Source organism: Passer domesticus, chromosome Z, assembly GCF_036417665.1.
Source record: "Passer domesticus isolate bPasDom1 chromosome Z, bPasDom1.hap1, whole genome shotgun sequence".
In the NCBI taxonomy this organism is placed as follows: Eukaryota; Metazoa; Chordata; class Aves; order Passeriformes; family Passeridae; genus Passer; species Passer domesticus.
Genome location: NC_087512.1, coordinates 49,613,117 through 49,637,903, shown reverse-complemented (window position 1 = coordinate 49,637,903; position 24,787 = coordinate 49,613,117). Strand labels below are relative to the sequence as shown.

At 47.3% G+C, this 24,787-nt stretch overlaps 1 protein-coding gene and 1 long non-coding RNA gene across 2 annotated transcripts; both read left to right on the top strand.

The window, feature by feature from the left end:
- The first annotated feature begins 7,666 nt into the window (after positions 1 to 7,666).
- Positions 7,667 to 10,592, top strand: LOC135291066 (uncharacterized). Its single transcript, XM_064405064.1, has 3 exons — positions 7,667 to 8,202; positions 8,832 to 9,179; positions 10,020 to 10,592. Exons 1-3 carry the CDS (start codon positions 7,692 to 7,694, stop codon positions 10,340 to 10,342), a joined length of 1,182 nt encoding a protein of 393 aa, XP_064261134.1. The 5' UTR covers positions 7,667 to 7,691; the 3' UTR covers positions 10,343 to 10,592.
- A 2,681-nt stretch (positions 10,593 to 13,273) lies between these two features.
- On the top strand, positions 13,274 to 14,975 carry LOC135290325 (uncharacterized). Its single transcript, XR_010353071.1, has 2 exons — positions 13,274 to 13,488; positions 13,841 to 14,975. It is a non-coding gene; the product is annotated as an uncharacterized LOC135290325 (long non-coding RNA).
- Positions 14,976 to 24,787: the final 9,812 nt, after the last annotated feature.

Genomic DNA, 24,787 nt, shown 5'->3' with positions numbered 1-24,787 from the left:
ATAGACTTTTTGGGATAATAAATTTGGCTCCAGTAGATCATGTTGATCATGCTGTGATGTCCCATTCCTGATCCTCCATACCACAGTGCATGTTGTCAGGAGAAAGATGGAAATATTTTTTCTTGTTTTCAACTTATCTGTGTTGCTCTGCCTTGGCCACCTGCACCCTGTGTCTCATCCCCGCTGCCAAGGTTTTCTGTGAGGAGGGGAGTGGTGGGACCAGTCAGCATGGACTGCCTGTGGGTGGATGATGCCTCCTCCTGTCACTGCTGTTCCCTGGGCAATGCTGGGATTTGGAGAATCTGGGTGCTGGTGACCAGCCCTGGGTGAGAGTCTCCCACGCCTGTGGGTTGTGTCCCTGCTTCAGGGAGAAGCAGGAAGGAATTACTTGTTCCAGCCCCATCCACTCCCGCTGGCATTTACCCACAGTGCCAGATCCCTCTCCACTTCCCAAGAGCCCATGTTTCTGGAATCCAGTGCCTTTGTGCTCCTCTCCAGCAGGAGGAAGGAACCTCAGGAAGGAGCTGGAGTCGCTGTCCCAGCAGAGTGGGGTACAAGGGCCAGAGGAACCCTGTCATGGCTCTGGACAGCCCAGGACCCATCACCACGTGGGCCATGCTGTGCCATCATCCCCTCTTGCCTCTGGCTGTTGACATCCCTGAGAGTCATCAGCCCAAGCAGTTCTTTCTTCACTTGGAACTAATTTCTCCTGGTTTGAGGCTTGGCTGGTGTGAGGCAAGGATGCTGTGTGCAACCACCACGTGGCTCTGCCTCAGGGTGCAGAGAACTCTCTTCAAACCTGTGCACAGGGAGGATGTCCATTGACATACTTTGGTGCTTCACAGTCCATGTGGAAGAAGATGAATGTTTGTTCATCAGGACTTCTTTGTGTTGTTATGGGGAGGGGTGTTTTCTCCTTGCTTGAGTAAGTACCTCTTAAAAAATGCAGTTATATTCCATTTCATTTGGAATTGGGCTTGTAACGGTGTAAATATGCAGGCAACAGCTGGAATTCCAGAGTACCAAGATATTCCCTCCTTCCTGGGGAAACTAAGCCCACAGATACTCCAGGAGATGCATTTCATGCTTTAAGAGGACTCTTGCCCAAGGTGTGATTTCATCTGGAGTTCCTTGCACATCTGTGGCCCAGAATATCCCCCCATTAACTCGCTGCCATGATCACATTTCATTTCTTTTTCTCTCCTGTCCCATGTGCCCTGAAATGATGAAATGACAGAAAGGGTGAGGATGGAAGGGACTTTTAGAGATCATCTAGTCCAAGCCCCCTGCCATGGTCAGGGACACTTTCCACTAGACCAGGTTCCTCAGACCTTTATCCAACCTGACCCTGAACACTGCCAATGATGTAACATCCTCAACATTCACAGGCATCCTGTTCCTGGCTGTCACTCGAGCTGAGGGGCAGAATTCCCTCCCCTGACTTGTGGGACATCCCTGTTTAGGCACAGGTACAGAGGGGTGTCAGGGCTGCAAGCACACAGTGCCAGCTCATATCCAGTGTTTCCTTCTCAAGGATGGCCCAGTCCTTCTCCACAGGGCTGCTCTCAATCCATCCATCACCTCTGTTGTTTTGCCAAGTTCTGGAATATGCCTTTCTAAAGAGGAGGAATTTCACACACTGGGAAAAAAAGTTACAGGTCTAAGGAAAGGAGGCTGAGCCAAGTGGTGGCATTGAAATACAGGTGGGCTAGACATTCCTCCTTGATGAAAGGAATGGTTTGCAGGTTTGGGGTGCAGAATATAACATTTGGGAAGGAGAAAAGGGCACAGAAATTGAGGCTTTCAGCAGCTGCGAGGTGGCAGTGTTAGAACACGCAGCAGCTGGGGGAAGCCATCTCTCTCTCATTCAGGTTCTTGCTGTGTGGGAAGGTGCTGCGAGCTGTGGTGGCTGCACTCAGCCTTGGCTGGGAGGATGATCTGCACCAGGGGAGAGCAGAAAGCTGCCACGGTGAGCAAAACATGCTCAGAACACTGCAATGCAGAGAATGATACTGCCCCTGAAGTGCAAAAAGCTTGAAAGCATATAATTCCATGCAAGTGCACTGTGGTACAAATTTTCTCTTCTAGAACATGCCCTTTTTGTATTCTGCAGATTAATTGTCTGGTTTTTTATAGAATACATGGGGATTTTTCTTGAGGTTTGTGGGAGAACTCTCAAGTTTATTTTTATTTGCATTTATACAGATTTTTTTATTACTCTTTTTTGAAATATTTAGGGAACAAATATCCAATAATTTTTTTACTCCTTTGGAATATTGTGATTAATATTCTTAGGAAAAAAAAACTTGTTGAACAAGTGTGAAAACACAGAGAGGGGGAAAATAGCATAGAAGTCTTTTAAAACAGGGCATATAACAAGGACTGCAGAAATGAGTAATTCCTCCGAGGGTGAGTTCTTCAAGAACTGTCAAGATACTTCCTTAAATCAAGTGAAATGTGACCTGCAGCCATGCAAAGTACAGCCAAAGCAAATGAAAACCCTTCGGAAAAGAGGGAATTTTGCCAGTGATATCAATTGCCGGTATAATTAAGGGATACCCATCCTCCTTGCACTGCATTCCTCAGTATCTACAGTGTGCTTTCTTCCAATTTCTGTGATGTGAACAAGCAGCTGCAGTTGCTTTACCATCAACTTAAGCTCTTAGAGAAACACCAAACACCATAAATGTTTTTTGTAGCTAAGCATGTCTTGAGTTTCCCCAATCTTCTACCAAGCAGAAAGGAAGCACACAGTTACTTCTGCTGATGTTAATGAAGGGTTTCATGAAAGCAGGTGTATGAGAGCATTGCATCCTAAAACTTCCACATTCAAGAAAACACAAGTGCACTTAGAATAAAACATGAAAATAGCAAAGCATCAGAACAGGATAAAAAGAAATTACTAGATAGGAAGTGATGTAGGAGAAAAAAAAGACATTTTTGATACATCTGCATGTATTTGTAAGCTAAAACAGAAAAAAAAAAGGGAATGAAGATTTTTAAATTGCACTGTGCAGAAGAGACACACGGACACCACTGTAAACACAGCTGAGAGATTCAGCTTCGAGTTGTATTAGAGTGGAATCCATTCACTGAAGGTTTCTGGTGCAAAGATTGAGGAAAAAGGGAGAAAAGTTTAATTTCTGAAAGCCATTTAGAGTCCTGGAAGCCTTGTCTAGAGATCTATAAAGCTAAAGCCTCAGAAAACCTGAACCTACAACATCCCCAAATGGATTGATAAGGTATGGTGGGCACACCTCTGCTGTTTTCAGAGTCAATGAAACTGACAATGAATGTCTGGGAATTAGGAATGCCAGCCCAGATTTTATCTCCATTACTCTAAGAACACCTTAATGAGGCACTTCAGGAACTGAGCACTAACATTTTCACTCTGCTCTATTTACTTTGCATTTGAATACAGGCTGGTAGGAGAAGAGATCTGACTTTAATTTCTCCCCAAGTTACCTGTTGCACTTTCAGGTTAGGAGTACATGTAAAATGCAGCTAATCACTCCATCTATCCATGAATGTTCCACTGCTGAACTGACACACAGAAACATCCTTTTTCCTCTTTGTACCTTCCCAAGTGGTGTCTTAACTAGCAGGAGATTTGTGTAAATCACACAGAAAATCACCAAAACTTTTGAAATTAACACTCAATTCCATGATAAAAGCTTCTGAGAAAACGCTTGACAGGATCACTGAACAAACTGAAACTCGGAAGAGAAACATGCATTTTAGCACTGATCAAAGGGAAAGAAAAAGAAATGCTGTAAAATTTCCAAGTGGAAGATAAGGAGAAAGCCAGGAAGCACAGGAAGAACAAGGCCCTGTCAGATGAGCTGTGGAAGGTAACTTTGTGCCCCAGCTCTGTCAGAGGACGTTCCCTGTCATTGGTGCAAGCAGCTGGAGACAGAAATACTGCTTGATTTGGGGGCCACAGTCTTGGGAAGTGCAGAGGTGGTTCAATAACGTGACATGAGGGAGTTCCCCCAGAGCAACTGGGATGCCTGAAAGAAGTGAACAGCTCACCACAGCCCGGCCCCTCGGCTGCTTTTCCTTCTGACCCTCCTGGGGAGGCTCTGACATTTCCTCTTCCCTGATGGAAGTGCAGCTGCTGCCAAGGGAAACGTCCCCATACTGACTCAGTGTTCCCTTTGCTTCCCAATGTCCCATCTGCTGTCCCTGTCCAGGAGAGCTGCTCTGCACGGGAGGAAGAGACCGAGGGAGAGCCTGGGAACATGGGGGGCTGCAATCCCTCCTGATCTAGTTCTGTTTGTGGATGGGTACAATTAGACTTGGATAGTTACAAGTGTAGGGATATTTACATACATTGACTGATATTTGTATAGACATCTGTCTATGTGTATTGTTATATTGATGCATGTAAGTTGATCTGTTTACATCTGTAGTTATATTTACATACTTGTACAGTTGTGTAGCTGTGTAGTTTTATTGCTGGGGTTGTATGGATTTTTTTATTGGTCCACTGATATTTGTATATTTATAGATAGGTTTGATATGTGTATATTATATATGTCATATATGTAATGAAATATGTAATACATATCTGCATCTATATATTCTTATGGATATATATGTATTTACTTCTACTTAAATATATATGGAGTTGCATAGTTCTAAAATTGTATTTATTTAGTTCTGGATCTGAAATTCTTTAGAGAGGGATATTGATGTTTCTGTATTTGTATATGGGTTGTACAATTGTAGTAATAGGTAAAAAATGTAATTGTTATACTTCAATTCATATTTGTGTACAGTGAGTTGTACAGAGTTGCAATAAAATATTTTTTTTAACTGAAGTTGGTATTTGTATATATTTACAAAGCACAATTCTCGCAAAAAATTACATTTTAAACTGAAATTGATATTTGCATGTTTATACATTGGCAGCACAAGTGTAGCAATTTAAAACAAATTTCATTTTTAAACTTAAGGTTTTTTGCATACTTGTACATTACTAGTGCAGGTGTAACTATTTGCAAGACATGCAGTGTTTCTATTGAAAGAAGTGTAGATTTGTGCTGCCCAAAGCCATGAGCAGATGGAAATGCTGCAGGATTGGGCCATGGCCAGCACATGCCCCACCTGCACTCAGGCTGGGCACGGGCAGCGCAGGTTTGGGATGGCAGCAGAGCCACACGTTGGCTCAGCACTGGCTGCCAAGGCCTGCTGAGAAAACTCCAGGACTCCACTGAGAGAAGAACTCCAAGCAGGAGCCACCTGGAGAGGACAAATCCACCCCCCATCCCACGGGCAGCTCTTTAGGAAGAGCTCCAAGTGTCCCCCTGAAGCTCATCCCAGAGCCCAGAAGCCAACAGGGATCCTGAGCCAGCTCCGCTGCCTTTGGCAGCACTTGGGCAAATGAGCTGCAGCAAGGGGGAGGCAGCAGTGACTGGGACTGCTGCAGGCTGGGGATGAAGGAAGGGCCATGGACACAAGTGCTGAGATGCTCCAAAATCCAGAAGGAGGCTGGAGAACTGGGAAGGAACAAGTTCTGAAGGCACTGAAACGATGGAAACCCCTTGTGTGAAGTTCCCTGAAGGAACTCCCAAGGACACGGATGCTATAATAAGTAGTACCAGAAGACACAAATGCAGTAACACCAGGAGATGGTCTGTATGACCCACAGGCAATGGCTTAGAAAAAGACCAAGTCTATATTTTATATCTTCTGTTTATTATAGTATCTATATTAAAATATATAATATGTAGTATATAGATGATGAATTACATTTATCATAAATTCATATGTGTTGTGTGATACATTTTGATATGTTTTGATAAATATTTTTATTTAATATAGTTTTGATATATTCCTCCAGCCTGGAGAGTGAAGATGTACAGCAGTCCAAAACCTTCTGCCCACACAGCAGTCAGCCCCGGCTGTGTGCATGCACACCCACCCACTGTCCTTGCTCTCCTCAGCACCTCAGGGCTGCTGTTTGCACAGAACTGGGATGAATTTAACTCGACAGAGCCACAAGTGGGCTGTCCAGCTTGTCATGAACACTCATGTGGCAAGGAACAACACAGAGCTCTTAAATCACATTATCACATGTCCTTTCATTCCTGCTGGGCACTGAGGAACTCTCAAAAGCACCAAAGACACAGAAAAGAGGTGAAAAAACTGGTATCATGCTACTGCTGGTATCCTCATGGAGGAAAATCTGTTGGGTTTCTTAAGGTTGTAGTTTTCCAAAAACTAGGAAAAAATCCTACTGCTCAGCACCAGTAGCTCAATTGTGAATGATTTTCTTGACTTGGCAAAGCTAGGATGTCAACAGTGGACTCCGTCCTTGGTTCAAATCACCTGCCCTCACCTGCAGACAAAAGCACCACCACCAGCGGAAGCTACATCACTCAATTTTCTCAAAAAGCTGGGTAACATTTTTGAGAAGAAAGAAAAACATGTCAGACTCTGTGGATTCATGACAGGACTCTGTGAAAACAGTTGCAAAGCAAAGGGCAGCAGCTTCTCTCTGGGACACTCCTTGTGCTCCAGGGCAGCCGGACTGTCCCAGCTGCCCAGGACCCGGCGCTGCGTGGGCTCTGCAGAGCTGCACAGCGGGGAGGCAGCTTCGGGCACCTCAGCCCCTGGCCAGGAGTGGCTTCTTGCTCTGGAGGGCTCCCTGGGGGCAAATGCAGACTGCTGGCCTTCTGCTCTTGGCCCTAGCCTGGCCTTGCAGGGCTAATCCTGTTCCCTGTGTCACAAAAGTTCCCAGACTGAAATCTGTGCTCCAACATGACAGCCCCAAAGTCTGTGGCGTGTCAGGAAGCTCAGGAATGAACCTGCAGGGCTTGGAAAAGCTGTGCGTCCCCCAGAGCACAAGCAGTTCTCCAACAAGACTTCAAGGCTGAGGGACAAAGCTTCCCCCTTCAGCTCTCCACAGCAGCTCTAGGGAGTCTCTCTCCATTGTGAAATCTCCTTTGTCAGTCTACAGTGACAAGAGCTGGCTGCAGGAGGCATTTGCATTGGAACTCTCCCCAGATGGGGGGAAGAAGAGGGGATTCCTGAGGAAAGAAAAAGGCAACACTGTTTGGGAAAACACCAGCATGAGTTCACTACAACTCCAGGCCAGAAATCCCTTGAATAAAGCAGCATCCATCCATGGGGCAGCACTTTAGCTTTGAAATCAATCTGACAAACCTGCTGCCCCTTCCTGCTGCTGTAGCTGACTCTAAAGCACGAGAAATGTGCCAACTCTGCCAAAGACAGGCAGACATGGTGAGATAAAAAGAGCCAGTCTGCTGAAAAGGAGACCAAATGAATGTTTTCTAATGCCCCATTCTCATCCTTTCCCCAGCCAAGCCAGAGCAATGTCCTTCCTCTCTGTCACCGATGGTGACCCAGGCACGGGATGCACAGTGGGGACAGAGCCCGCAACTGCTCCCAGTGCCTTCGCCACGGGCTTCCATTGCCCTGAAATGCCGTGCCGGGCGCTGCCCTTCCGTGCCGTGCCGTGCCGTGCGGAGCCCGGCCAGCGCCGGGAGCCGCCCCGCCCGCGCTGTGCCCGCGGCCCCGGCTCTGCCGCGCTCGTCCCCGCCAAGTCCGGCCCGCGCCGGGGCCGCGCTGGGCGCGAGCGCAGCGCCCCCCTCCGGCCGCGCGCCGCCGGCGCAGCCGCGGCCGTTGCGCCGCGGGCGTTGCGGCCACAGGCGGCGATCGGAGCCATGGCGGAGCTGCCGCTGCCCGCCGGGCTCAGCGCCAGCGCCTTCCCCGCCAAGCTGTGGCGCCTGGTGAACAGCCCCCGCGTCCGCTCCGTGCGCTGGGACAGCCGCGCCCAGGGGCTGCTCGTCGACCGCTCGCTCTTCGAGCGGGAGCTGCTCAGCCCGGGCGACGCCCACGGGGGCGGCCAGGGGGTGGGGCCGACGCCGGACTCCTTCCAAGCCACGCACTTCGGTAGTTTCGTGCGGCAGCTCAACCTCTACGGCTTCCACAAGGTGCCGAGCCGGGTTGGCTCATCTGAGCCCGGCGATGCCGGGGGCTGGCTCCACTTCAGGAACCCCAACTTTCGCCGCGACCGCCCCGACCTCCTGCTCCATATCAAGCGCCTGACCAGGGCCAACAGGCAGCGGCTGGCAGCGGGGCTGGAGGTGCGCAGCCGCCAGCCCAGCCGCTTCCAGCAGCTCCGCACGGAGCGGCCGCTGGCGTCCTTCCCCGCCGGGCAGCCGCCCAGAGCCGGTGAGAAAGAGTGGGAGCTGTGGGCGCGGAGGCTGGCGTGGGCTGTGGCCGTGGGCCCTGCCCGTGCTGGGGCTGCTCAGCGCAGCTGCCCCGCCTGGCACAGGGGCTGTCCTTGGGCAAGGCAGCTGTGCCGGCAGGGCCCGGGCGCTGTGCCGGCTCTGCCGGGCTGCCGGGGCTGCGGGACGGTCCCGCCGCGGCTGCGCTCACCACAGCCCGGCCCGCTCGGCTGCAGCTGGCCCAGCCGTGCGCCGTGGCTGGCGCTGCTCCTTGCCTGGCCCAGAGCCCTGTCCCGGTCAAGCGCAGCTGGAGGGAGCCTCCTGTCCCTGTAGAGCAGAGGAGAAAGCACCGGGCAGTTGGGTTTCTGGCAGTTGCCTTCTGCCAAGGAGCAGCAGTGGGACAGTTTTCCCAGACAGTTGAACGAATAGGGCAGAGCTAATTAGACAAGGAATTGTTAGTTGAATAGCCCCAGAACATGTGGGGATTTTTTTCTTTCTCACCCTGTTTGGGAGGATGGGAGCTTTTGTCTTTCCTGATAGAAGTACAGTTGCTGCCAAAGGAAACACACCCAAAGACCAATAGTGACCCGGCCTTCTCTTTGCTTCCTTTCTTCTTCCCTCACTGCTACACAGTGCTCTCATACCAGGACCTCACTGCTGCCTCACCTGAGGGTTTACAGCTGCCTCCAGGCCCTTCCAGGCTAAGCGCAGGTGCTCAGGAGTCTGACTTCTTCCTGACATCTCCCAAGAAAGTCTTTGCCTCATCTGGATTTCTTGGGGTTTCATCAGAGGAACCAGGCACCAGCAAATTTCATCTCAAGCGTGAGCTCATCATTCCGCTGGTTCCCATAGACTGCAGATGCCGCCCTGAGCTCACCGTTTCTCTGCGTCCCATAGACCATCACAGCCCTTCCATGGCCTCTCCAGAGGGAAGCAGCTGCACATCTTCAGAGCAGTATTTGCCAGCCTGCAGTTCATCAGGTAGGGAAAGAGTTTCTACCCTTGCTTTCCAAGCAGGTCCTGGTTAGTGACCCTTTAAAGAGTTTTCCTGCAGTGCTCTATCATGGGTAGATCTCAAGCGAGAATCGGGTAGAAAGTGTCAAGTCGCCTAGGAAGAGGGATCTTGAAAACAGAAGGATTTTCTGCCAGCTTTTCCTGTCCTTGCTGCAGATTTGGAGGGTGTTCTGGGCATTTTCCAGACAGCCCTTCTGTAGGGGTACAAGGGCAAGGCAAAAGATATTGCCTAACAAGTCATCAGTGTTAGGTGCACTCCCCTCTTTCTTTGAATGAAGCCAGACCAGGATGGTGAGAGGATATTGCAGAGCTTTAAGACTGTCTGCCCTGAAAATCAAGCCAAACCACTGAAATGAGCTCTGCCTGCCCCAGAAGAGTTGGAGCTGCAGAATACAGCCTCACCCACAAGGCTGGTTTTAGAAAAAACTCACAGTTTAATTTCAGCATGTGTGTCTGAAGATCTGGGCTCTTCCTGGGTGAATCCACTTTCTGTGGTCTTTTGTGATGAGAAACCAAATGTAGCCAAATCCCAAAGCTGCTGGGAAGATGCAAAAGGCTGTGATTATAAAATGTGTGTGTGTGTCTATATCCCTTTTACAATCCATGCTTTAATCTGTGTACATGTGAATTAGGATAAATATTTTTTAAGAGGAGAACTCACTCCCCCAATCCCCTGGCAAGTCTGAATACATTTCTGGAACTGAGGTTGCTCTGTGCTTCCTGTGATGTTTGATCCAAGGCAGCACTAGAGCTCTGTGTCCCAAAGCCACATTGTGGAGCCTGACCAATGTGTTTGGATTCTTGCAGCCACCCCAGGCACTTCAGGCCCCAGCGCTCCAGCTGGCAGTGCTGGTTTTGCACCATGGACAGCCCCCAGCTGGCTGTGGAATACTCCTGGGCAAGAGGAATTGCCACCACCAGATCTGGACATGGTGCTTGAGACGCTGGAGGAGATGTTTTCTCCCTCTGCTCAGGTAACTGCATTGGACAGGGAAGAAAAGGGCTGGGAGCTGAGAGCTTGTGAATGTTGTTGCATGGCTGAGAAGCAAAGGCTTCTTGAGTTCAGCTCAGTGAATGGACAGGAAAAGATTTGCTTGGTGAAACAAGACTTCCTAAAGAAGAGGGAATGAAAAAGTCTCCCCCTGAATAAGGATGAAGAGGTGTGAGCCTGTGTTGGCCAGGTTTGGGTGCCTGTTTTCCTGGGAAGAATCCCTCGTGCAGGGGTGTTTGTGGTGAGGAAGTGGAAGCTTTGTAGGTTCTAAGAGGCTTTGTTTGGTGGGAAAGAAGAGAAGAGTGTTTGGAGAATTGCCAAGTGTCCCGTGCAGGGAGGGACATGCCAGAGGTGCCTGTTCCAGCAGCAGATGTGGGCTGTGCCTCTTTTGGGTGGGAAGGCCAAGGCAAAGCAGGGCTGGGCTGCAGCTGCTGCTGCTGCTGCGTGAGCCCTGCCGGGCGTGTGGGCGCTCCCAGAGCCGTGTGTGGGGCTGGGCTGGAGCTGCAGCTTTCTTGTCCTCTGGGTAACCTGGTGCCTGCAGCCCAGTCTCCATCTGGGAAATCCTCAGCTGGGCAAACTGGCCAGTCTTGCTGTCCATGTTGCAGAGCTCAGTCACCTTGCTCTTGGGCAGCTCTGTGGGAAGAGATGTGTGTTCCCACGCAGTCCCTGCCAAGCTGCAGCCTGGATGAGACTGCTTTGCTCAGGGTTGTGGAGGAGGAGCAAATCTCTGTGCCAGGACTCCTTCCTTAGCAGCCATTCCATGTGTTCAGTGTCACCCCCACGTTCAACACTGTCAGCTTTGACAGCTTTTGGACTGTGTTTGAGAAGTGAAATTGTTTTGACTCTTGAAGGGCTTTGGGGCCCAGAGTTCTTGTTAGGAACAAGGGATTAAGAGTGTGAGCCATGGAGTTGTTGGACCAGGTGTTTGGTGTAACTGGTGAGAAGGGTTTCTTCCTTTCTGTTTCTCTTTCAAGGGGAATATTAATGTTGCCCCTGAGTCTTCGGGAGGGCAGCCTGTGGACAGAGCTGAAGCAGAAGGAGCTTTGCCTGGCACCAGGAGGTGCGGGAACAATTCCCAGGAGCCCGAAGAGCTTGGTAAGGACAGAGTCCCCCTTGGTTTAGAGAGGTGTGAGATGGCTGCTCCGAGCCTGCCTCTGGCAGCAAGGGAGATGAGCAGAGTTGAGCTCCTGTCTGCAGGGCTGGTGCTTCCTGGTGCCTTTAGTTCAAATCCTGCACTGGCACAATCTCCCCGAGCCCTGCCGTCCACGCTTCTCCAGAGGCTCTGACACTGAGTCCTCTGCTGTGGCAAGGGAGGAGGGAATAAAGCTGACCTTGTGGAGTTGTGTCACCAACTCGGGTGTCCCAGTTTTGTGCTGAAGTCTGTGGATAAATTTGCTGTAGGGTGTCAGTGCTCTGGAGGCAACACTGAGTGACTCTTGAAGGGAGAGAAAAAAACCACAAGAAAAGGTCAGTGTAGAAGTCTGAGCTGTTTGTCTCCAAGCATTAAATCAATGTTGTACCAGTCTGCTGGTAGGTGTAGTGAGATACATTAAAAATACAAGCAGCAGAAGCTCTGAGGCCAAGCAAATCATCAGTCACAAATCCAGTAGCTCAAGGAAAACCTGAAATTACCCCAAATTAGTGAGAACTAAAGGAGAGATAGAGCACTTTGGATCTGCATGCTTGAGCAAAGCTGGTGCAGCCTGCAGGCCTGCTAGGAAGTTCTTTCCCTCCCAGCTGTTCATCCCAGAGCTGGTGGTTGTTTTGGAGGAGCTGTTGCTCACTGCAGAGGGCAGGTTGCAGACGGCAGGGAACGGTGCTGATTCATAGCTCAGCTTCCAGCAGCCCTGAGCTTCAGCCATTTCAGTGGGGACTGAGGTCTCTCTGTCAGCACAGAGAAAGAACAAGGCTGGGCTTCTTTGTGGCAGCTGGGGCTGCCTGTGTTTCCAGCTCTCATGGGTGCCCTTTGCACTGCAAGGGTTTTGACTTAATTGGGATTCTTCAAAACTTCAGAAATTTTGAATGCTTGGATGGATTCTGACTCTTTAAAGAGCAGGCTTCAAATTGCCAAGTGAGACTCTGCCTTTCAGGCCATCTTTTACAGTCTTTGACACAAGGACAGTGACTTCCAAGAGGAAAGATGCACAGAGGCCAATATTGACCCAGTGTTCCCTTTGCTTCTCAGATTTCCACCTAATCTACCTTGCCAGGAGGGCTGCCCTGCGTGAGAAAAAGGATCGGAGGGAGAGCCTGTGACCATCGGGCAGGTGGAATCCCTCCATTTATACATAGATTTATAGATTTCCATAGTTCTATTTATATATCCATGTAGTTACATTTATTGATTTATACAATCCTATTTATATATCCACATAGTTATATTTGTAGGTTTATAGAGGACATATATATATATATATATATACATCTATACAGTTAAATCTATATATAGTTTTGATGTGATAGAATTATATTTATGTGCATGTAGTTACATTTATAGATTTTAAAATTGACATTTATATACATATAGAGTAATAATATATTTTTAATATTTTTATATTTATAAATCTGCATCTATATGTAGTTAGAGTTATATGGATTTTTAGATGGATAGATTGATGTTAGTGTAGGTCTAGGCAGTATTTTTACCTCTTTCCCCCTCGGCTGCCTTTTTCACCTCTGGCTTTTCCCCCTGTGCCCCCTGTGTCCCCTCTCCCTGGGCTGGGTCCGAGCTGGCGGCCGGGCCGGGCGCAGCAGCAGTTCCTGCCCCGGATGTCCCTGGAGCGGTGGGAGCTGCCGGTGGCCCCAGGCACTGTCCCCTGAGGAGCTGCTGAAGGACGGTGAGACTGAGGGGGCTGAGGGGGCGGTGGCGCTGAAGGGACGGTGACCCTGAGCTGCTGCTGGGGCTGAGGGCTGTGGGGCAGCCCAGGGCCATGGTGGCACTGAGGTGACAGGCAAGTGGCACAGGCTGAGGGGACGGGATGGGTCAGAAGGGACTGAGGGAGGTGAGAGGACTGTGAGGGGCTGGAGAAGCTGAAGGGGGCTGGGGGTTTGCCGAGAGCATGGCGGGGCTGAGGGGATGGAGGGGCCAGCAGGGAGCACAGAGGGCTCCGGGACTGCAGCTCTGCCAGGCCTTGGAACCAATTCCAGAACCTCCACTTTTGCCACAGCTGCAATGAAGACCACGAGGACCGCCGGAGACTGCCGGGAGCCCGCAGGGAGAAGCCGAGGGCCAGCAGCAGGAGCAGGGAGCGAGGCCCCGCTGCTGCCAGCCTGGAGAGGGCTTGGGTGAGGCCCCAGGGCCGGGGAGGCAGGGTGGGGCTGAGGCTGGCGTGGGCTGTGGCCGTGGGCCCTGCCCGTGCTGGGGCTGCTCAGCGCAGCTGCCCCGGCTGGCACAGGGGCTGTCCTTGGGCAAGGCAGCTGTGCCGGCAGGGCCCGGGATCTGTGCCGGCTCTGCCGGGCTGCCGGGGCTGCGGGACGGTCCCGCCGCGGCTGCGCTCACCACAGCCCGGCCCGCTCGGCTGCTTTCTCTTTCTGACCCTCCTGGGGAGGCTCTGACATTTCCTCTTCCCTGATGGAAGTGCAGCTGCTGCCAAGGGAAACGTGCCCCTACTGACTGAGTGTTCCCTTTGCTTCCCAGATGTCCCATCTGCTGTCCCTGTCCAGGAGAGCTGCTCTGCCCGGGAGGAAGAGGCCGCAGGAGAGGCTTTGAAGATGGGGCAGCTGGGGTCCCTTTTCTTTCTGTTATATATCTGTTCGTATATATAGTCTATATTATGTAATATTTAATTTCTGTTTACATATGTAGATTGTTATATAGGTATTTATATATATAACAATATATATTTTTTATATATATAAATATTTCTGTGTGTGTGTGTTTAGTACTATTTAAACATGTATGGAGTCATATAGTTGTACAGTTGTATCGATAAGGTTCTTGGTACAAGGTTCCTTGGGGAGGGAATGCAGCGGCGACAGCTAGCCTCTAAGACTCTGACTCCCGGGCACACTCCGGCCGCGCCGCCGGCAGCACTGAGGGGGGAAGGGCACTCTCCCCCTGGGAGACTTCCTAGGGAGAGTGCTTAAGGCTGAATGCCTTCAGAAGGGCGAGAACCCCCAGAGCCGTTGGAAGAGGAGCTGGGCTGCGACCCACAGGAGAAAGACCGGACCGCGCCGACAGGGAAAACGGGAGGGTTTATTGAAAGTGCGTCGGGCGCAGACAAAAATGCTTGCCCGGCAGGGCCTTATAAACAGAATACAATGACCAATCTAAATTTTTGAGAGGAGGGAATAAAGCGTAACAAACATCTCAGATCTCCAGTGGGAATAAACTGAGGGTTGAACCCTGACCTCTGGTCCAATCACTCAGTGTCCAAGACAGAAGGTTCTGGATGGAAGGGTATGGACACTGAATAACAGACAGGCAGCCAGGGAGGGATTAGGAGAGATAACTCGTAACTGACGGGACAATCAAGGAGAGGGAGAGAGAGAGAGCCCGGGCAAAACCATAAACAGGAATGGGGGGTACAGGAATAAACCAACTTAAAACTAATGCACCCCTACAAGGGAATGCATATTTTTGTATTTCTATATGGGCTGTACACTTGTAGTAATATGTAATAAATTAGGTTGTTAAAGTCCTAATTGATCTTTGTATCTAGTGAGTTGTAGAGGCTGGCAATAAATTAGGTTTTGTTAACTGAAGTTGGTATTTTTATATTTTTACATAGACTGGTTGTAGTAATCTAATAAATTCTTGTTCTTAATCCAAATTGAGATTTGTGTAGTTCTGTATTGTCAGCACGGGTGCAGCAATTTGAAATAAATTATGTTTTTCAATGGAAATTGATTCTCGTGAGTTGTAGCCGCAGCTCTCTTCACAGAGAGCAGCAGCTACATCGTGTGTTTGTCCATCAGCAGTGTGGCAATCTGCAAGAAATGCCATTTGTCAGCTGCGATGGGGGTTTTGTGATTTGTGCTACTCCAAGCCATGAGCAGATGGAAATGCTGCAGGATTTGGGCCATGGAAATCTCCGGCCATGGCCAGCACATGCCCCACCTGCACTCAGGCTGGGCACGGGAAGCGCAGATTTGGGATGGCAGCAGAGCCACACGTTGGCTCAGCACTGGCTGCCAAGGCCTGCTGAGAAAACTCCGGGACTCCACTGGGAGCAGAACTCCTGCTCTGTGGATATGCAGATAATTCAGTCCATGTTTGGTTCTTTACAGACAGACACACACAGAGAGCTGTAGGCAGCGCTCAGTAACCCGTGACATACTCGATTGTGGGAACTGAAATGGATATTTCTCTGTTTAGAGATAGGGGCAGCAGAGTGGTGCCATTCTGCAGCCATCTTGTATCAGGCAGTGGTCGCTCTGTCTAAGCAGTGCAGTTGCAGCAGTCTGTAATGAATTTCCCTTTTCAACTGACATTGGCTTTGGGGCACTTCTCATTTCCGTGATGAGCGACCACATCAATGTTTGTCCCTATTTCTTCACTGATCCTGAAGCTTTGACGAGTGTGTGACAGGCCGTGGCACCCAATTCCTCACAGGTGTGTCCAGCTGTGGGTAAGAGACCTGTCTTGTCTGTGAAACATCCGTCTGAGGGTATTTGTCAGAGAGATGTGGTCCATCTCCAGAACCCCCTCAGGCAGCACCCTGGCTAGGGAGGGGAAAAATGTAAGGGGATTTATGGCATTTCTTCTCTTTTATCATGTATTTGCATGAAGCTGTAGCCTAAACTTAGTAAAGCAAAGGATAGACTTTGTTTGGTCATGCCGTGTGGAGCAAATGGTGCAGGAACAGCCACAAGCCAAACTGCAGGAGCAGCTTCTTCTTGGTCCTAACAGGACATTGTGTACAAGAAAGCACCACAATCTTATTGATTCGATGTTGGGAAGGATGAAAATTTGACAAGAAAGTCTCACAGATACGTATGCTTAGCAGAAAGATTTTTGAATGTAGAAGCTGAGGAAGGAATAGAGATGGAAGCAAGTTTTGATATAGAAGAAAAGAATTGCTGAGCCAGTCTTACTGGATAACCAAGGAGGCAAAGGATATGTTAGTTAGAAGGGGTTTTTATGACTTAGAACAAAGGATAAGCCCACCTCAAACAAGAAGATGTTTTTACTAAGCAGAAAGATAGCACAGGCAAACAAGTCAGCAAATGTTGCAAGTAGAAAAAAGGTGTCGGAATTTTCCACTGCAAGAAAACTGAAAAACAACTTCTGGCTTAAACTGTAAACACATTTAGTGATTGGAGAATACTAACATGAATATGGTAATTGTAGTAGTTATGATAGGCTATAGATAAAAGTTAAGGTATAGATTGGTTCTACTGTATTAAGATGCTCAGCAAAGAAAAGTATATAATGCATTTGTAACCTAAAGGAAGGGTCTCCAGGCCTGCCTGCAGATGCAGCTGACATCTCTAGGCACAGGCTCTGTCGCCCACGACCCTGGACTGCTCTAACGTCTTGCATGTGATAAACTGCGTTTTGGAAGAGCCGCCTGGAGTCCCGCATCTCTCATTTAGGCTCTTACAATTCACCTCTTAGGTAAAACCACAGTGATTCACCGTGTCAAACTAGCTGGGGATGGAAATAACAAACATCCCTGGGCTGGGGCAGAAGCCTGGGAGTCACACGCTTGGAAAAAGAGAGCTGGCAAAGCCAGCCCAAGGCGCAGGCACACATTTGGCTCCAGGCAAGAGGGAGCTTGTACTGCACAGCTCGGAGGGACTCCAGGCAGAGGAGCCGGCCGGCGGCAGGGAGCAGCTCCCGCTGTCACTGCCAGGGAAGGACTCGCAGGACGCAGGAGGAGCGGGCACATCGCGGATGGACAGCGGAGCCGCTCCTGAGCCCTGAGGTGATCCCTCCTGCTGCTGCAATCACAGCACAGCCACCTGCCCTGCAGGCTCTCTTTGCCTTCCTAAGCCTCAAGCTGTGTCGGTGTTTTTCCTTTTCATGAACGGGCCGGGGCTGCTCGGGTACAAGACTTGAGCGTTATTGGCGGGATCAGCCTCATTACATGGTTGAGACAATAGGCAGAGGGCAAAGCTCACGTACAGCCAGCAGCAGCCAAAGATTTCTTTCTTACAGAGCATCTTAAAAACTTTTTAGCCAATAGCATGTTGCTAAAGCTTACAGACAGTTGTTTTAACCGATTACTAAAAGTACACGTACACCTGCTTCACACAGTGCTTGCGTGTCTTCTTTTTATTAACAATACACAATGTTCATTAGTAAGCTTAAAACTTTCTAGTATTTTGCTAAGCATATTTTCCTGCCATCTAAAAGTCTATCTTAGCCAAGCCTAAGACTCAAGCTCTTGTTTAATATCCTCACTTGCTCTACTATTGTAACATTTTCTACTTTCAGACTTTGCAGCTGCAGATAGCTCTAAGTGTCTTGGCTCTTTCTGTTTCTAAGGCCTGCTTTCCCAGCTTTCTAGAGATCTTCTTAGCTTTACTAATTCCTCCACAACCCACTGCAGGAAGCAAATCTGATTACAAATGATAGCAATTATACCAGATCAAAACTTGTTGGCCCACTGCTAATACTGGATGTTTAATTTTTTAGACTGCATTAAGTACCATCTGTGTTTCCAAAGGTGGTGCTCCAAATTTAGAACCATGCATTCTCTCCTTCACCTGATACACACACACACACACACACACACACATATATATATTTATACACACATATATGTTTGTAATTTTCTATGTTTGTAACATCTGTGTGAAGAAAGGGTAAACTTAAGAAAGTGTACTTTTTTCACAGCAGCACAGTTCCATAGAAATTTATTTGAATTTTTTTTCTGAGGTACCCATATTATAAAGACACTTTGCTAAAACTAGTAAGGATGAGAGTTGCAGGGCTGGTTTAAAATCGAATCCAAATTTGATTTCATTCTGTGCAATATTTCCATTAAATCTGAATAATGCCCAAGACTAAAATACTAGAGTTCTATTTTTTTTTTCCCATAGGAAATAAGGCATAGGTATACTTTTGATTTTTCATTTAAATAGAGGAATCCACTGGACTAACGGATACCTTGGAACTTCATTATCATTTACAACTACCGACAGCTCTCAGGAACAGAAAGATTAAAGGAAGGGAGGAGAGCAAATATTTTAAAGCTATGACCTGAGAGTTATTGTACATCAATCTGGAGTTACTTTACATCACTTGGTTAAATACACCATTACCTAAAAATCATGTATATATGTACTTGGTAAGAAGTATCAACTGAATAAACGCTATACATAAACAAGTTCTCATCTAATTATTTTTTGCTAGCCTCATGTTCTCTTCTTATTTAGTAAAATCAGGAAGAGAAACACTGCTGTTCTTTGAAAAATTAATCTGTTAAAATATTGACAACCCTGATGTTTGATGTAGGAGTCTACAAGCAATAATTTTAATTGTCACCAAAGAAGAACAAAAGGGACACATCATCTGTGGTAAACACCAGACATTGTTGCCAGTAGGGTTGAACAAACTATCTGTATGATGTTGTACAGCAGTTAACGTGAAGATCTCATCAATGATGGAGATAAGAGACACTGACCCTTGAGGATTCAAAGAATCATTTGATAACAATAAGAAGAGCTTATCTTGCCCATCTTAGTTATACTTAAAATGTATTTTATAGGAATTTGATTTATACTGATTGAAAACTCATCACTTCTTGTATGTTGCTGAATAATTAATGCTGATTATTTTAGTCTCAGCCCACAGACTTCAAAGATAAACACATTGCTCCAGCTTGCAGTATGGAACCGGTATCACTTGATTTTGTCACTGAAGTATCAGGAAGTGTTGTAAATGACACAGACTGCCATGGCGAGGTATTCCCAGGATCCGGTCAGCACTGCAAGTAAACATAGGTCTGATTTGCAGTCTGGCAGCAAATTTGCTGAGAGCAAACCAAATCTCTGAAATTGCCATGGCTATAAAGGAGAAAATGTGCCAGTAGAAAAAAGCTGGATAACAGATTTGGTAAGAAATCATAAAATGACAATTAAGCAACGCTATTGCAGAATTGTAAACACAAGTGGCCAGTATCATCATATCCTGTTTAGAAAGGCAGCAAAAGTCATAGTTAATCATTGCATAGTTAATTATTCTCCTCATTCATCTGGGGGTTGCTGAGGCAGCAGCAGCAATGCTGTTCCATATCAAAGATTTGTTATTGTTCAGACCACATTCTAAAATCTCTTGATTATCCACGTGCAGCATGACTTATTCTTTCAGCTAATATTTGTGCTCTTGGTAATAGGATAGTGCAGCCATGGATCGGAAGAGGCATTTTAGATCACTGATTTTATGGTTTCCATCTAGGAAAAGTAATACTAAAAAAGCTTTAACATTCTTCACATTTCATTCTTTCAAGCCATCTAAACCAAGAATCACTTTTGCCTAAGTTTTTGTCTTTGCTCTTCTGGGTAGCCCCAAGATTTGCACATGAAGGCTTGCCAAGCCTCTGATAACCAGGTATCTAGAATTTACTCTTGTGGTCTCAGCACAGCCATCTAATACTGTTTTAAATGCAACATGTCCATAAAGAGCCTACAGATACCACCCAAGACCTGCAGAGCACACATGTCCTTTTGGACAGACAAATAAAAAATGGCATCTCCCCTTAAAATTGCTCTCTAACACTCTTAGGCAGCTCCATAAAGTTTCTGTAGTGGGACTGCATGTTCTTTGCGGTCCTTATTTCCTCCAGTAAAAAGGAGGTGTATTATTGTTGGTATTTAATAATTTTGGGCTGTACTTTAGTTTCCATGTGCCTGTTCCTCCATAGGAGCCGGGTGTCCAAACTGCCTGTAGAGCTGGTGGAGATCTCATCCTCGGTTCAGGTGCCTTCAAGTGGGCATCTTGTTCAATTTAATCTACCCTGTGGGATATGTTGTGCCTCATTTGCTGCTCCAGAAGGAAAAAGGTCTCCCACACACACACACACCCATGCACACCTCTACAGACATGGGGTTCAGGGCAGGGGTCTCACGTACAGGAGATGAGCTGCTGAGGCTGAAGGTACACTCATCTTCTTTAAACAGATAAATATTGATTAGATATAGATATATAGAAATACAGATATAGATATAGATATATAGATATATATATAGATATAGATATAGATGATAGAGATAGAGCTAGATAGATAGATAGACAGATGGATAGATAGATGATATAAATATATAAAGATATAGATAGATATATGAAAATTCAGCTCAGCTCGGAGGCATGAGGGGCTGCAGGAGATGTTGGCAGCTGCAGATCTGCTCAGCTGGCATTTCTGCTCTTGACTCCCAGGATAAACCCAAGAGGCTTTGTTGAGGAGGTCTCCATTGGTGGGAACACAGCTTCGTGAAGGGCACTGACTTTGGGAGTCTGACTTCTGAAACAAATGAATCCCTTTCCTGAATCACTGTGATATTTGGCAGGTGTGAATGGTTATAGTGACACTCACTTAAGGAGAGGGTCACACATGGATGTGATGTAGCAATAAAAACAAAACAACCACACAAGTGGAATGCACTTTCTGACTCTTTCCGGTGAACTGTCAGCACTTTTGTCCCTACTCATGTGACTGCTAGAAGAATAGAAAGGAGAACAGCAAATTCAATCTGAAGAGTGGTGTGAAATACCAAAATAAGACTTCCAGAGAGCAGAGGAATGATTGTGATTTATAAGCATGTATCTCATTTTTATTGGAGGAAACAGAGACTGATTACAAAGGATATCCAGATCACTTTAATGTTCTCTCTGTCATCTTTTCACAAAGCATGCAATTTCCAACCCACTGCAATCAGTGAGAATCCTTTCACGGACCTGAACAGGACAAATGTTTTTATCATAATAGAAGGCACTTATGCATGGATATTTAGAGATGATAGCCAGATGCGATAGCCAGTCTTGTCTTTCTTACATTTGTTCTGGTTTTCCTACCATTCCTTTTGGTCAGCAACTTACTAGCAGACTTCAGAGATTGCTTGACATAGTTTGACACTATTTGATTCTGCCTGTATTTAACAGCACTCTGTGGACAATATTAACTGTACTTCGTGCTTTTCCCTACTTTATTTGTACAGCCTTATTTAAAAATAAATGTGAAAAAAAATACATGAAAATTTGTACAACTTGGAATAAAAGTTACAGAGTCGTAGCCATTCAGTGTATCAAAAGGGTTAATGTTTGCAGTATGCGTTTCTGTGTTTTTATTCTCAACTCTACACTAAGTTTCCTTTTGATCCCTAGATTGCTTCCTTGTCTTCTCTGAAGTGCAACCTTCTCAGGCAGGTCTAGGGAATTCCTCAATGTAAACACTCTTTTTCTCTTTAGAAAACGGACATTGTTCCTTACCTGCAAATCACAGATCAAGTCAGGAGAGGATGTTTTTCCAGTATCCTCTAACTGCTTTATTAAACACCGCTCAGAGTATTTAAGGATTGCCATCTAACATGTGAAATGCAAGTTGGTCCGTCCAGGCTTTACTCATTATGCAGCTCTTGAGGCTTAGAGGGATTATCCACCAGTTCCTGAGGAAAGCAGCTCTTGACCACGCCAATTTCCAGACCAAGAAGCACCGTGGAAAATTATGTTCTCCCATGTGTTTGGTATGTCTGCTTCCCCTGGAAGACACAAAATAAAAACGGATCTTTCAAGAGTTAAGTTTTAATAGAAGTGAAGAGCTGTTCATGTTGGTTATTGCTAATTTTGTCCATCCGTTCAGGATGGTAAGAGGAAGGACTTGGAGCTGCTGAGAGCATTCAGCTGTTTATTGCAATTTGCAGAATGAGCCGTCAGATGGGAGAGCAAATGTTTACGTACGCAGACAGGTACAACAGGCCGTTGCTACATTTTGTAACTTCATAACTCGGCTTACAACTATTTTCTGTTATATATATTTTTAGGCTGTGTTTAGTGGAACCTGCAAAAAACCCATGGATTATTAAATGTGGTAATATTACTTGTAAAGTGTTTCCCTATAGAGAAAAGACTTTTGTACTAGACTGGGAGAGGTTTGTCTCCCAAAAATTATAATGCCAGAATTCAATTGAGATATAGGCAGGTTGTCGTAACACAATTGTTTTGACTTCGTACTCTAATTTCTTATTTTTGTAATCCTCGAAAAATATTGATTGATCGATCAATCTATTGACTGATTGCAGAAACCTTTGAAACGCTTACCAGGCTGGCTGAGAATTCACAAGCACACCGCTCTGCAATGTGTGCACAACCACGGCTGCTGAGGCTGCTGTGAATGTGCAGGAGTTTTTCCCAGGTGTTGGGCTCCTCCTGTCCGGCACAGCCCTGAGCACAGAGGAATTTGGGAAGGGATGTTGTGATGCCTGTTTGCAGCAGTCTCCAGCCCGGATTAACCCTGCTGTGACGGACAGGTCCCTGCAACGTGCTGGTGCCCGCAGGCGGCAGGAGAGACCCGGGCCCCTTTGGCATCGTTCCCAAAAAGGCCGCAGGACAACGGGAAGGTCGCTGTGCCCCGGGCGGCCTTTGCCGCGGGCTCTGAATTTGGGCATTGCAGGATCTCTCCAGCAGGTCCCCCGCCCTTCTCCGCAGCCGGCACGGAGCTTTGCTGAGAAGGCGGCGCTGCCCGGGGCTGAGCCGAGCCCTGCCCGGCCGCTGCCCCTGCAGCCCCGAGGCCGCCCGGCTGCCGCAGCAGGAGCCGCTCCCCGCGGGCCGGGCCTGCTCCGGCCCTGCAGCAGCTCTCAGGAGCGCCGAGCGCAGCACACGGCATCGAGCCCGAGCTGCTGAGCTTCCATCCCTGCTCCTGACGCTCCGGGGCAGGCTGGGATCCGCGGGCCGGAATGAGCGCAGCAGCTGGGACGCCGCTTTTATCCGCGCTTGGGGCAAACGGGACCGTAGGAAAAGTGTCACTGGCAGCTGTCATTTGTTTGGCCGTTTGGACCGTGAGGAACGCATTTGTTTCTAAGCGCAACCTCATTTGGCTGCGCCATTTCTGGGAGATACAAAAAGTATTTTACATGAACCTAAGAAAATGGTTTGGGTGTTATCTGATGTGGACATGATGCTACATTTACACAGTCCTTATTTTACATACCAGTGGCCTGCCTCAAAGAACCTATGACTTTGCAGATATTGTTTCCATAATTTTGTATCTTTCAGAGGAAGCAGCACAGTTCATCTCAACTAAGTCCTTCCTTACACTTAAGAGAAAAAACAGGTTGAGTGAGAGCTCTGCTAGCTGGGAATGTGTGAAGGGAAGCATTTAAGACACTGCTATGGAAAGTGCAGGCTCTTTAAGCACACTTTAGGGAAAAGAGCTAGTATATATGCTCATTTATGAAGATAAGTACCAAAATCTGAATTTTTCCTGTATTATACTCAGCCCCCAATACGTTTTGGAATTGTACTTTTCTCTGTATCCTTTCATGCAGGCGTCACTGGCAGTGACATGTTCTGTGCTCAGTGCTGCTTTGGCTGGTTGGTTCGGGGAGATGCCTTTAGTTTTATGGCACACAGGGGTCTAAGGAGGGTGTGCGGGTGTCCCTGTGCTCTGGCACCAGCTGAGGTGCAGGAGCACTTCCAGGGCTGCCTCCAGGTGTGATGAGCTGGAGTTAAAGCTGTGCCTTCTGCTGAGCAGCTGATACGACCTCTGACCATGAACAGCTGGGCCTGATATAATAAATAGAGGTCTCTTCCTTTCTTACTAAGACCCAGAGTCTGATAAAATGGGTTCTTCATCCTTCTGAGACCAGTGAATACCAGGGTTCATTTCCACAAATTCCCTGCTTTATCTGCTTTATACCTGCCAGCTACATGAGCCGTAATATCCTGCTGCTCAGCTTCCTCCAGAGACATGGTTGCTGCTTTGTGTGAGGAGCTGCGAATCTTGACTCCATGTTTCAGACGGTTGATTTACTATGTTATGATACATATTACATTAAAATGATATACTAAAAATATACGAAAAGAATAGAGAGAAAAGGATTCATCGGAAGTCTAGAACGGACAGCAATGGAATGAATAACAAAAGCTCACGACTCTCAGAGAGTACGAGCCAGCTGCACCTGTGACTGGCCATTAATTAGAAACAACCAACATGCACCAATCACAGATGCACCTGTTGGTAAACAATTCCACAGACATCAGATAGTTAATTGTTTACATTTCTTTTCTGAGGCTTCTCAGCTAGAATAGGAGAAAAATCCTAGCAAAGGGTTTTTCATAAAATATCATGGCTACAGAGAGAAGCTCTCATTTCTTTGGAGAAGGGCTCTTCACTAACAGTTTGACTCACAAGTGGCTCACTGATGTCTCTCTAACTCCCAAGTCGTTTCACACCTACAGTTGCCTTTCGGGGATATACCCTGATGCTCCTTTGATTTCTGTGGGATCCTCTTTGCCTGCCACTTTCAGGAATGAGTTAGAAGAGGCACATAAAAGATTCAAGGTAAGGACTTCTGTTTTCTACTTCATCCTGGGTCATTTCATTTGAAAAGTTTTCGACTTGGATTTTCAACAGTGAATTGCCATTGGCTCAGACTTCAGGATCTCTCAGCACACTCCTGTTTTCAACATGAAAGTTTTTAC

Bases quoted from the DNA above. Each gene is read 5' to 3' on its own strand.
- LOC135291066 (XM_064405064.1), top strand. From the start codon at position 7,692: ATGGCGGAGCTGCCGCTGCCCGCCGGGCTCAGCGCCAGCGCCTTCCCC. The intron at 8,203-8,831 runs GTGAGAAAGAGT...ACTGCTACACAG, and splicing joins CGGGCAGCCGCCCAGAGCCG to TGCTCTCATACCAGGACCTC. The intron at 9,180-10,019 runs GTAGGGAAAGAG...GGATTCTTGCAG, and splicing joins GCCAGCCTGCAGTTCATCAG to CCACCCCAGGCACTTCAGGC.